Source organism: Phyllostomus discolor, chromosome X (assembly GCF_004126475.2).
Source record: "Phyllostomus discolor isolate MPI-MPIP mPhyDis1 chromosome X, mPhyDis1.pri.v3, whole genome shotgun sequence".
Lineage (NCBI taxonomy): Eukaryota > Metazoa > Chordata > Mammalia > Chiroptera > Phyllostomidae > Phyllostomus > Phyllostomus discolor.
This window is the reverse complement of record NC_050198.1, coordinates 35328851-35342722: the sequence shown is the minus strand read 5'-3', so window position 1 is coordinate 35342722 and position 13872 is coordinate 35328851. Positions and strand designations below refer to the sequence as shown.

The 13872-nt window shown below is 39.1% G+C and overlaps 1 protein-coding gene across 4 annotated transcripts in view; it reads left to right on the top strand.

Moving 5' to 3' along the window:
* Positions 1–13872, top strand: part of LOC114505343 (constitutive coactivator of PPAR-gamma-like protein 2) — a 264300-nt gene that overhangs the window by 238028 nt on the left and 12400 nt on the right. For 3 of the 4 annotated variants that reach the window (XM_036016503.1, XM_028523235.2, XM_028523233.2), the window contains 3 exons: positions 7430–7544; positions 11412–11621; positions 12959–13160. In XM_036016503.1, coding sequence (XP_035872396.1) covers positions 7430–7544; positions 11412–11621; positions 12959–13160 — 527 coding nt within the window. The remainder of the gene's footprint in view (positions 1–7429; positions 7545–11411; positions 11622–12958; positions 13161–13872) is intronic. The other variant, XM_028523236.2, reaches the window with a different exon arrangement.

Here is a 13872-nt window from a genome sequence, read left to right as displayed (position 1 = left end):
TGTGCTGTACATCTCATTTTACTTTTTTCACTTAATGTTATTTTTGAGATCTATCCATATTCAGGTATGGTTCATTTCTTTAGACTGCCAGATTATGTTCCATCAAATACTGATATCAGTATGGTTGAGCCTTGAACAACACGAGTTTGAACTGTGCAGGTCTGCTTATATACTGATTTTTTGTCAATAAATACTATAAATATATTTTTTCTTCCTTATGATTTTCTTTTTTAAGTATATTTTGTTGATTATACTGTTACAGTTTTCCCAATTTTTTATCTCTTCTATCCCCCCTCCACCCTGCACCCCCCATCGTCTAGCATTCCCTCACCCCTTAGTTCATGTCCATGAGTCATACATATGTTTTTTTCACTTCTGTTTCCTATACCATTCTTAACCTTTCCCTGTCTATTTTATGCCTACCAATTATGCTTCTTATTCCCTGCACCTTCACCCCCATTCTTCCCCTCTTCCTCCCCACTGAAATCCCTCCATGTGGTCTCCATTTCTCTGATTCTGTTCCTGTTCTAGTTGTTTGTTTTGTTTTGTTTGTATGTATGTTCATTTGTTGACAGTTGTGAGTTTGTTGTCATTTTACTGTTCATACTTTTGATCATCTTCTTAGATAAGTCCCTTTAACATTTCATATAGTAAGGGCTTGGTGATGATGAACTCCTTTAACTTGACCTTATCTGGGAAGCACTTGACCTGCCCTTCCATTCTAAATGATAGCTTTGCTGGATAGAGTCATCTTGGATGGGGGTCCTTGTCTTTCATGACTTGGAATACTTCTTTGCAGCTCCTTCTTGCCTGAATTTTTTTTTTTTTTCAGAAATCAGCTGCTAGTCTTATGGGAACTTCTTTGTAGGTAACAGTCTCCTTTTCTCTTGCTGCTTTTAAGATTGTCTCCTTCTCTTTAATCTTGGGTAATGTAATTATAATGTGCCTTGGTGTGTGCTTCCTTGGGGACCCCAAGTATTCTTGACATGAGACCCCTGTTTTAGAGCTTCTGTCCTGAGTGTAAGCTGGGTGGGTGATTCTCTTCACCATGCCTATTGGATATAGAGCTGGGGTTAATGAGAAATGGCAGTATTCCCTTCCCTGGATGAAACTATAACCCAAGAATGGGAGTTGGGAGGAGAAGGAGCCTGGGAGGAGAAGGAGACATATACAGTCTTCTTGGCTGTATATGTCTGAGGGTTAACTGATTAAAAAAATACTTCATTTAGTATTTCTTATAAGTTCCAGCTTCACAGCTCAGTGTTCTCCAACCCTCTGGTGACTTGTAGGGACTGACATCTTCTTTGCACAAAAACCTATTTCCTCTCTATCAGCAAATAAATAATGAGAAAATGTAATAGGAAATAGAATACCATCCATAATTACAAGAATATATATCAACTACCTAAGAATTATTAAAAACACAGCAGACCTCTATGAAAAATAATTCACTCTACTAAGAGAGAAAGTAACAGACCTGAATAAAGGGAGAGGTAAACTATGATCTTTGGATGAGAAGACTTAACATTATAAAGATATCAACACTCCGAATTAATCTATAAATTCACTTCATTGAAAACAACCCAAAAAATTTTTGTGGAAAGTGGACTAATTCTAAATTACATTTGGAAGAATAAAGGTTCACGTGGTTCAGGAATAGCTACAAGTTTGAAACATTAAAAGCAAAGAGTAGATACCTGATATTAAGGCAAACTATAAACCCTTAGTAATGGAAACAATGTGATCCTGGGGAGGGATCAAATAGGCAATGGAACAAAATAGAATCCAGGAAAACACTCATGTACGTACAGGAACTTGGTCTATAGCAATAGTGGTAATATAAATCAATGGGGAAAGAAGAGATCATGTAATGAATGGAATTGGGAAAAATGGCATTCTTACAGCATATACAGAATAAATAACCACTATATTTAATGACCTGACATGGAAGGCAGCATTATAAAACTATGCAATAATGTAAATTTTTATGACCCAGGGGTACGAAAGAATTTATTGAATAAAATCCCAGAAGTATACATCATAAAGGTACAATTTGATGGCTTTGACAAACCAAGATTAAATACTTTTTGGTTAGGGGTGAAGTATACTGACATCTGTAATACACTTTTAAATGTACAACATACTTTAAAAAGACAATAAAGATCTTGACGGTAAGCAATTAAAAGGAGGCCTGTAGCACCGTGGTACAAGCGAAATGACAGAGCATCCAGAAGTCTTATATAGAGAGCAAGGGAAAGGAACAGCATCACCCTGCAATAACAGTCAACTCTGGATGGGCGGTGATGAAGGGTGTGGGCATGCACTTACATGGTACCCACTCAGGAGCAACCAGGACAAGACTTGGGGCAGATTTCAAAGCATTCCATAAACTACACAAAGACTCATCAACACACGGCAGATACCTCACTGGCACAAAAGGACTGAAAAACCACTGTTGACCAAACATTAACTGAAAAATAAGTTTCTCTGACCCAGAAGCAATTCCTAGGAATCCAGGCTTAAAACTAAAATAAAACTTATCCCTGCCAGTCAGGAATACTGTGAATACCCAAAGTTATGATCTCTCAGTAATGATCACAAAAAGAACCTCCAACTACTAGTCCCTCACCAAATATGTGTCAAAAACATATAAACTTCCTGAACTATGATAGCAGCCTTATTTCACACATAAATTCAAGGTAAGACACGAACTACCTCAGAGGACTTGAGCATAACCTTTGCTGAGTTAGTGACTTATGCAGACTCAGGGATGACACTTAAAGATTTTATTTACATTTAGGGAAGAGAAGGACAAAGAGAGGGAGAGAAACATCAATGTATGAGAGATACATCAATTAGTTGCCTTACACGCCCACAACTGGAGACCTGGCCCACAACCCAGGCCAGCCAAAGGGTGACCAGTTTAATTCCCAGTCAGGGCACATGCCTTGGTTGTGGGCCCGGTCCCCAGTAGGGGGCGCGTGAGAGGCAACCACACATTGATGTTTCTCTCCCTCTTTCCCTCTTCCCCTGGCTAAAATAAATAAATAAATAAAATCTTTAAAAAATATAAATAAATAAAATCTTAAAGAAAACTTCACAAACTTGATTAAAAACATGAATCTGTATACCTAATAGGCTCAATAAATTCCAAGTTGCATAAACACTAAAGAACCACATCAGACATATAGTCTAAATGAAGAAAGCCAAAGCCAAAGAGAGTATTTTGAATGCTATAAGAAATAAAAGTGACTCATCACATGCAAGGGAACCACAAAGATGAGATTCTCATCAGAAACAATGGGGACCAGAAGGACAAAGTAATTCAGTGTACTCAAATATAAAACTCAACTGTCTATCTATTTTTAAAATTTTAATTTTATTTTACAATTGCAGTTGACATTCAATATTAGTTTCACATGTACAGCATAGTGGTTAGGCATTTATATAAGCTATAAAGTGATCCCTCCCTTTATGTCTTGCACCCACCTGACACCAGGTATAGTTATTACACTATTATTATTTTTAAAGATTTTATTGTATTCATTTCTAGAGAGGGGGGAAGAGAAGGTCAGCTGCTGCCTGTGTCTGGCCCGGGGCTACCTGGCAGGAGCTACAAGATGGTGGCTGCCTGTGCTGGACTTGGAGGTACCTAGGAGTGTTTATGCTGTGAACCAAGGCCAGATGCCACTAGTGACAGGCTTGGGGCCACTTAACAAGTAGTACAGGGCATGCCAAGGCCAGACTCTGCTTAAGAGATTTTAAGACAGTCCATAGCATGGGCTCAGGCTCTGTGCTTACGAGGATTAGCCTCTGAAAGTGGTTCAGTCTGGACACATATTTTGGGTGGGACAGAGTTTCAGGGAATAACCAGGGCGGGGCAAGAGCTGTGTTAGCCAGGTCAATGGACACTGACCTACATTTAGTGTCCAATTGCACCTTCAGGCCAAGGGAGTGGGAGTGGCTCAACAAAGGAACAGTGGAACCTGCTGGTACTTTAGTTCTGGAGAGACTGCCTTTCCTGCCTTTGCCCTGAAGCCTGGCCATTCAGTTCCTCCCAGTATGTCTTTGGAATTTTTTGAATTGCTGTACCTTCTGTGGAGCTTAGGGCTAGTGTTTCTGAGCCAGTGAGCCTGTTCTCTGGCCCTTAAAGGGGATAGCTGGGTCTACAGCAGCCCTCCCTCTCACCCAGACTGAGTTCCTGCTGATTTTCAAAGCCAGCTGTTATGGGTACTACTCTTCCTGGCACTGGTGCTCCAGGCTGGGCAGCCCAGTGTGGGGCTGGGACCCCTGGCTCCTCAGTGGGAACCTCCACAGCCAAAATATCCCTGCTGCTTAAAAATGCCACCCTGTGGGATCGGGACCTACCAAAGTATCTAGAATGCAAGATGTATTTATTAAATATTATTCCCGAGTAACTTATACTTTGCTGTATATAGTATAATGTAATATAATGGTTATATATAGTGTATATAATAATGTAAATACTACTAATAGTAATAATATAGATGCCATCTCGTCACTGAGATTGAGGAACTTCCTCGGGAAATTAGCAATGCTGTAGTTTTTCCAGAGAAAATCCCCAATGGCATCATATAATTCAAAAAATAGCACATGATATGCATCACTACATATTGGTTGACTTAATAATCATTACTTCCTATTGTTTCATTTATGAGCTTCTCACTCTTCCTACTCCTTGCACCCCACACACTCTGTCTCATAATTCATTCCAGGCTGGTTGAAGAGCAGTGCTGGACAAATGATGAAGCTAGCATTTCCATTTGTATATCCTGACATTGACTCATTTGTTCAGCAAGTATTTTATTGAGCACCAATTCTACCATACACCATACTAAGTTTAGAGAGACATGAAAAGTTGCAAATTAATATTAAAGTATAAACCAAACCAAAGAAACAATTCAAATCTCTAGGAATTGAAATGTTTCCTTCTCTGTGAGGTCTTTTCTGATTCTCCCAGGTAAATTTAGTCACTGTCTCCTTAGAGTACCTAGAACAACCTGTTCAGCTTATAAAATCACAACCCTGCCTGTCTCCCACACTTGACTACTTTGGAGCTCCTTTAGGTGAGTTTTTCTTTCACAGTGGCCAGGTTATGACTGGTACAATTCTGCTTTGGAGGATTTTTGTTCAGTTTTGGGGGTTGGGTTATGGTGTGACCTGATTGATGCATTCAGTCATTCCCCCAATAAATGTTTACTAATACACTCTATGCTATGTGCTAAGCCAGATAGTTCATAATAAATCAAAAATAATAAATAAGACAGCAGACGAGGGCAAACCAACAAAGTCTTAGAACTCCTAGGAACTTATGTGAGCACTTGAAAAGAATGTGTGTTCTTTGTAAAAAATCAAACATCTGAACCTTACTTGTAGTTTTGACTTTACGTGTCATCTTCTGTGACTTTACATGTTTTTTAGGGATATTTCACATGTCATAGCTTGATGGTAGTATACTAAAGTCTCCTACTGTAATTACATTTCTATTCATTTTCTTCTATTTTTGCTTCACATATTGCCAACAGAATAAGATGTCAAAATTAAAAATAAAAGAATGGGCAAAGGTAAATCAAGGAACTACAAATCAAAATAAAGAAACAATATTAATAGATAATATCCTCAAGACAGAACAAAAACATTGAGAACAAAAGAATATTTTATACTGATAGAAGTTACAAGCTATGAATTAGGTACTTCATAACATAGCCTCAAAAAATATAAAATAGCCCTGGCTGGTGTGACTCAGTGGATTGAGTGCTGGCCTGTGAACCAAAAGGTCGCCAGTTCAATTCCTGGTTAGGAATCCCCGGCACATGCTGGGGTTGCAAGCCAGGCCCCAAGTTGGGGGCCGTGCAAGAGGCAACCAGTGAATGTATTTCTCACACATTGGTGTTTATCTCCCTCTCCTTCTACCTCCCTCCCCCTCTCTCTTAATAAATAAATAAAATCTTTAAATATATATATATAATAAATAAGTTTTTCAAGTGGAGGAAGTGCAGGCAGGAAAGAAGATAATTGTTGTGGGCAAAAGGAAGTTTGTGTGCCCCAGGAAGATTCCTGCTGGAAAGCCCAGTCATGTGGAATATAGTTCCCAAAAAAGCAACAGGGCTTGTTTGCATGTCCTGCAATTTGTGGAACCATCCTGGATGTTTGGACATGAAGAAAGGATAATAGGGCTGCCTGCTGTGTTGTGATCATTCCAGGCCAGAACAGCAGGTTAAAGATTTGAAGCCAGGCTGTCTGGATACAGAGCCTAGGCTCTTTCCAGGACACTGCACTGCCTTCTGATAGTAGTAACAGGCCAGTGTCCCCAGGAACCCATCTCACGTGCCCCTCAGAGGAGACAAGCTGGTGTTTTAAATACGAAGTTTCTGAAGCTCCAATAATTATGAATATCTTCTTGTGGGGCTTTCAGGGAACTAAGGACTAGACTTTGTACTGACGTATTTGAATTTGTCATCTCTCTTTCCCTTCTTCTTTCTGCATTCTTAGTGCCTAGAATAGTAGGGCATATTCAATTCATGAAATTCAATTCCAGTACTCATCAATGTGTACTTATTTATTTAATTGGTGGATTTCCTATCTTGGAGAATGGCTTCATCATCTAGCCATCTGCCCAAGCCAGAATTCTTGGAATCTTGGACCCTTCCCTTTTTCTTTACCCCTTCCCACAAAATCTGTGACCAAATCCTGTGGCTTTGTCCCCTGGCCCTCTCCATTCCATCAGCCAGTGCCTTTGTTTAGGCCTCTTTGGCCACAGATTGCTGCAGTTCCCCAACTGGTATCAATGCCTCTTGTCTCTTCCTCTCTGAGCCAGTCAGTATCAAACTAGTCAATAACATTTTCCTGCTGACGATCCTTAAGCATTTTCCTATATTTTCAGGATGAAGGTCCAAATTCTTTCTTACTGTTTTCAAGGCCCTTCATGATTTATACTACTTTCGAATCTTGTTTCCTGTCACTGTAAACCTGCTTAGCTCCAGCATTATTGAACCTGGTATATCATATTGAACTCTACAGCTCTGTGCCTTCACTCATACTATTTCTTTATCCTAGAACATTCTTTCTCTAGCCTTTCATGTCACTAATTTCTACATGCCTTTTGAAACTCAGTTCCTGCTGACTTTTTTTTTTCAGGATGCCCTTCCTTACTCTTCCACTAGTGGGCCTCTTTTGTGCTCTTATAGCGCCCTGTATGTTCTTCTTTCTTGTTACTTAATACACTGTCCTGTCATTGTTGGTGTACATGCCTGTCTCCTCTACTCCCTAGACTGCAAATAACCAAAGGCAGAGATTCTTTTACTTTATTCCATTGGAATCACCAAAACCTAGCCTAGGATCTGGCCCATGATCGTGTCTTAACTTAAATGAGCTTTTATGACTTAATAATGATGTATTTATTTTCTAGGTACATGGTTCAATGGCCTGGTGGTCGAATCCTGCATCGCCATGAGCTAGACACCTTCCTTGCACAGGCAGTATCTTCCCAGCTTTATGAACCAAATCAGCTTCAAGAACTCAAGGTGATTCAATCTATCCTCATTTAAATTATTTTATGAGCTCATAGCTTTTCTTTAGGTCTTTTTTTTTCTGGAGCTGGGGGCAAAAGTAAGTTTTACAGGTAAATGTTTGATTTACTTTAGCCAAATATTATGTTCATTAACAAAATCAGCAGGTGCTTGTAACACTGCTCTGAAACCGAGGGGTGAGAATGGACGGAAAAGATGGATATTATGCAAGACAAATAAGTTGTGGCCCAGAAACCATGGTAAAGTTTCTGACTCTTCAAGATACACTTCGGAGACTTAGCCTGATGACCCCTTTTGGTCTCTGAGTAAATGTCCATCCTCTCCCCTTTTTTTCCAGTTTTATTGAGATATAATTGACATATAGCACTGTATAAGTTTAGGTTATACAATATAATGATACATGTATCATGCAATGACTACTACAATAAATTTAGTTACCTTCTGTCTTCTCATATAGAAACTATATATACAGGGGTGGACAAAAGGTTTACAGTTGTTCATATAGAAAATAATATGAGTTCCCGATAAGATAGAGGCATAGGTAGAAACCCTACAACCAAAAAGAGGATAACAACCAATCTAAAATCAATAAACAACCAGAACTGCCAGAAAATCAAACTGCATAGAACTCTGACAACCACGGAATTAAAGGAACAGTCAAACAGAACAATCAGACTAGTAAGGCAGCAGATGGAAACTGCAGTAAGACAGCAAACTATAGGTGCAGGGCTGACTTAAGGGGAAACTGAAACTCACAGGTGGCTGTGGACTATGGCAGTTGCTGAGGTGGGAGAAACTCCAGGTCTCACATGAGAGTATGTTGGAAAGAGGGGCTAGAGCTGAGCAGGCGAACTGCACTGTTCCCTCTCCCCCACAGGCAGCATCATAGCACAGCAAGGAGGGTTGCCCTTCTCCCTTACAACTTATCAGGTGTGCCAAGACAAGGAAATATGGCTCAAATGAAAGAACAGAGCAAAACCTCAGAAAGAGAGCTAACTGATAAGGGTATAGCTAACCTATCTGATGGAGAATTTAAAGCCCTGGTAATCAAAATGCACACAGAACTGATTGAGCTTGGTTGAAAAATGAAAAAACAAATGAAAAATACCCAAAATGAAATAAATCAAAATATTCAGGGAACCAACAGAGACAGGAAGGAAACCAGGACTCCAAGCAATGATTTGGAACACAAGGAAGAAGTAAACATCTGACCTGAACAGAATGAAGAAACAAGAATTCAAAAAAGTGAAGAGAGTCTTAGGAACCTCTGGGACAACTTGAAATGTTCCAATATCCAAATTATAGTGGTGCCAGAAGGAGAACAACAGCAAGAAATTGAAAACTTACTTGAACAATTGATGAAGGAAAATTTCCCCAATCTGGCAAAGGAAACAGACTTCCAGGAAGTCCAGGAAGCCCAGAGAATCCCAAAGAAGTTGGACCCAAAGAGGAACACACCAAATCACATCATCATTAAGGTACCCAAGATTAATAATAAAGAGAGAATCCTAAAAGCAGCAAGAGGAAATGAGAGTTACCTACAAAGGAGTGCCCATAAGACCATCAGCTGATTTCTCAAAAGAAATCTTGGAGGCAAGAAGGGGCTGGAAAGAAGTGTTTGAAGTCATGAAAGGCAAGGACTTACATACAAGATTACTCTATCCAGGGAAGCTATCATTTGCAAGGGAAGGGTAGGTAAAGTGCTTCCCCAGTAAGGTCAAGTTAAAGGAGTTCATCATCACCAAGCCCTTACTATATGAAATGTTAAAGGGACTTATCTAAGAAAAGGAAGATAAAAAATATGAACAGTAAAATGACAACAAAGTCACAACTATCAAGAAATGAACCTAAAAAATAAAAGAAAAACAATAAAAACAAAGACTAAGCAAACAACTAGAACAGGAACAGAATCAGAGAAATGGACATCAGATCAAAGAACTTATATGTACAACCCATGGACGTGAACTAAGGGGGAAATGCTGGAGGGTTAGAGGGGCAGGGTGGAGTGGGGATGAAGGGGGGGAAATTGGGAAAACTGTGATAGCATAATAAATAAAATGTACTTAAAAAGAAAATAATGCAATAATTAATAATAATATAAGAATAAACTTTTTTGCATACTCACAACTGTAAACCTACTTTTGTCTACCCTTGTTTTTTTCCTTGTGATGAACACTCTCAGGAAATACTTTCTTAACAACTTTCCTATCTATCATACAGCCGTGTTAACTATAGTCATCCTGTTGTACTTTACATCCTTAGTACTTACTTACATTATAACTAAAAGTTTGTGTCTTTGACCACTTTTATCTAAGTCCCTCTCCCTTTTGATAATGTAAAATGTGATCTTTTTTTCTATGAGTTTGGTTGGGGTTTTGGAGTTTTTTGTTTGTTTGTTTTTTAGATTCCACACATAAATAAGATCATACAGTATTTGTCTTTCTCTGAGTTATCTCACTTAGCATAAGGCCTCAAAGTCCATCCATGTTGTTGCAAATAGGAGGATTTCCTTCTTTCTTATGGCTGAATAATATTCCATTGTATACATACCACAGCTTGTTTATCCATTCATCTGTTAATGGTCACCCTCCTTTTTAATAATACTTTTTTTAAGTGTTAGAGGGAAGTCTAGAAAAGCATAAGAAAGAAAATAAATTCACCCTGTAACTGACAGTAGTAGAAGTAGTAGATTAGAGGGCAGGTTTTGAAGGCTGGCTTCTTAGCTGCATGACCTTGGGCAGGTTGTTTAACCTCTCTAGCTTTAGTTTCCTTACTTGTAAGGTTATGAGGATATCAAATAAAATAATAGATGCAAAACACTTAGAATGGTACCTCAGATACTCAATAAATTTTAGTTATTAATGCAGGACACCCCTCTCCCAACTTCAGCAGCCATGGACCTTTGAGGCCCTAGGATAAACTAGAAGAAAACCAAGTCCAACAAAACTTGCAAAATCTTCATTTAAGTGAGGTCAACTAAGGGAAAGATGAAACAGGTAAAGACAAACAATGGTTTCTTGTTAGTATAAATGTGATATTGCTTGGTCCTATAGCAGTTACCAACTCTAGACCACACCTAGGAGGGGACTTGCAACTATGTCCCCTTTTCCTGTTAAAGCCATCTAGCACACTAACTTGAGGTAACCGCTGTGAAAATTTTTATGGTTTCTTCCAGCCTTTCATAGTGTGTTTTTTACATAGTTGAGATATTGTTTATGTAATTATATAGTTTTTTACTTAATATACCATATATTTTGTGTCTTAACAATTTTGAGTATATAATATTTTTTCACACAGATATATCATTTAATTACTATAATGTTGGCCATTTGGTTTCTGGTTTCCCCTATTATATGTGATATTACAATTAACATTTTTGTGCATAGAGCTTTATTCACATCCCTGCCTCCTTAGAATAGATTCCTATAAGTAGAATTGCTGAGTCAACCAATGTGAACCTTTTCAAAGTTCTTAATACATATTGCTTAATTGTAATATATATTCCTCATCAGCTTTGTATGAGCATGCCCATTTATTTCACTGCATCCTTGTCAGCATTGGGCATTCTTTTGGTCTTTAGTTTTTCAATTTTTCTAATTTGACAAGCAAAAAAACCTGGTATGTGAAGTTGGTTCTTAAAGTTTGAAAGCTGATGTCTTTTTTTTTTTTTTTTTGTAATGAGTATCTTTCAAACTATCTCAGGAAAAGACATGGACAGAAGTTACTTGTGCAGTCAAATGTCTCTATTGAAAGGTAACATGTTCAAATTTAACTGGAATAATCAGCATAATGGGAATAAGAGTAAATTTAACCAATAACATTAATTTCCTAATAGTACTTTTTCCTTTGTGGTGCTTTTAGATTGAGAAACTGGATGCCCGAGGGATCCAGCTTGCTGCCCTCTTCATGAGTGGGGTTGACACAGCTCTGTTTGCTAATGATGCCTGTGGCCAGCCAGTCCCTTGGGAGCACTGCTGCCCCTGGATTTACTTCGATGGCAAGCTATTCCAGAGCAAGCTAATTAAAGCAGGCCGAGATCGAGTATCCCTGATTGAGCTCTGTGATGGCCAGGTATCAGCGTGTGGGGCAGCTGCTAAGAGCCGTTTCTGATCTGCTGTGGGACTGAATGGGCAGGAAGGGGAGCAGAAGAGAGACACTGGGGAGGAGGTAGCAGAAGGGGGAGAATGTGTCTGACCCTGATCTAACTTGGTCGACAAGTCTCAAAGGCCCAGAGGCTGACATACATGTTATAAAATTGTATGCTGGAAAGCTTTTTTCTTCTGTTTTTGTTGTGTTTTTTTAATGTTTTATTGTTGTTCCATTATAGTTGTCCCCATTTTACCCCTATTGCTCTCCCCTGCCCTGCCCATCCCCTCATTCCACATTCACTCCCCGACCCCCTGTTGTCCTTGCCCATGGGTCCTTTATACATGTTCTGTGAAACCTTTTTTCTTATTAGCTCCATGTTTTCATATTACTTTTCTTACTCTTATAAGTTTTTTCTGCCGCTTTTAGAATTTTATCTCCCTTAGTTTCAAAAACTGTAAATCACTTTTACAAGTGATATTTTTTGTAAAGGAACTGTGTTTAGAAATACAAGAGGGTAGTGAAGTAGATAATAGTAGAAGCAGGGGACTGTTTTTTAAAATTTTTTTTTATTTTTTATTTTTTTGCAATGAAACTTTGGGAAAGATGAGGGGAGGCAAGGGAAAGGAATCCTAACTTACTCCTCTATTCATTCTGGGGAAGTGAGCTGAAGGACTAGAGCAGTGGTCAGCAAACTATTCCAAATTCCAAAATTTGAAGTTTTTGTTCCATAAAGTTTTATTGGAGCATAGCCACAGTAATTTGTTTGTGGGAGAGTAAAATAGTTGTAACGGAGACCGTGTGGCCCACAAAGTCTAAAATATTTACTATCTGGCCCTTTTTAGAGCAAGTTCATAAACCTCTGGACTAGAGACGTGGACTTATTCTAGACAGGTCAGGGTGTCTTATCCTGGGTATGGAGGAGAAGGTTGAAAGGCTTTGAATATGTCAGGGTTTGTTCTCTCCTTTACCTGATTCAGTTACCTCCCACTTAAAAAATGACCTAGTCTGTTGCTTGCCATGTAATAGACCATCAGTCAGTATTTATTGTAATATTTGTCTTCCTTGACCTAGTTAATGGGCCTCACAAGTCCTCAATCAGAACTAGTATGATGGCAGTGCAGTGCTGTATGAAAAGTGGGGGCTTTGGTGCTAGACAGGCTTTTCTGAGTGTCACCTTGTCCATTTAACTCCAAGCCTTGCTTCCCTTAATGGGAATAGACTTGTCAGACTATACATAGAGTGCCCAATAAATACTGTGTCTGACACACAGAAGTTCAGAAAATGGCAGGCGCTATTAGTATTCTGTTTCTTGTTTGAAGGCTGACCTGGCAACCAAAGTGGAAAAGATGAGACAGAGTATCCTTGAAGGAGTCAACATGAACTATCCACCACCTTCTGCTCTACTGCCATCGCCTACTTTTGTGACTCCCATGGTGCCCTCTCTCTATCCTGTTCCACTTTATTCCCGAGCTGTGGGCTCCATGCCACTTCCCCCTCAAGGAAGGAACCGAGGGTTTGCAGGTCAGTACCTAAGAATAAGGTATTTGTCATCCTGTATCTGTGTCATAATAACCAATCTAGTAATTACTACTAGTTACAGAATTAGCAGTACCAAATATATATTATCTCATTTATCTTCTCTACTGCATTGTGGTAGTTTGAAGAGCAGCTTATTGAGATGGAGGGCTGTAGCCTGAGGAAAAAAGTCCACTGACTTCACAGACCATTCTCCATACAGGTGGTTGATCCCTAAGAATTTGATTCTCACCAACCAAACTCCTGAAGTAAGTGATGCAGAAACCAGGAGCCACTTAATTACTTTGAGAACTATAATTTACATGAACTGGATCTTCATTGCTGGTTTGAGCTCTTAGTCCCCCATTAGGCAGATGTACAGAGAGGAGCTTGTGGGAAGAGCAGTGGAAGGTGAGAGGAAAATGACCATTGTCCGCAGATGAGCATAGCGTGATGTATGTACCCACTTTCTTCTGGGGGTAGATCCCATACATTTCCAGATGTACAGAGAGAAATAATTTATAGATCATACCCTCCAGGGACTGCAGCTTAGTGGGGAAAGCACTTACCCACACCCACAAACATGTATAAATTTTTAAATTATGGTGTGGTGACACATGAGCTGCAGGTTAATGATGAATAGACTGTCATGCTTAGGTGACTGAGATCCTGGTCCTGATAATGCAAACTACTTGTTCCCTGGTAAAATAGGATATTT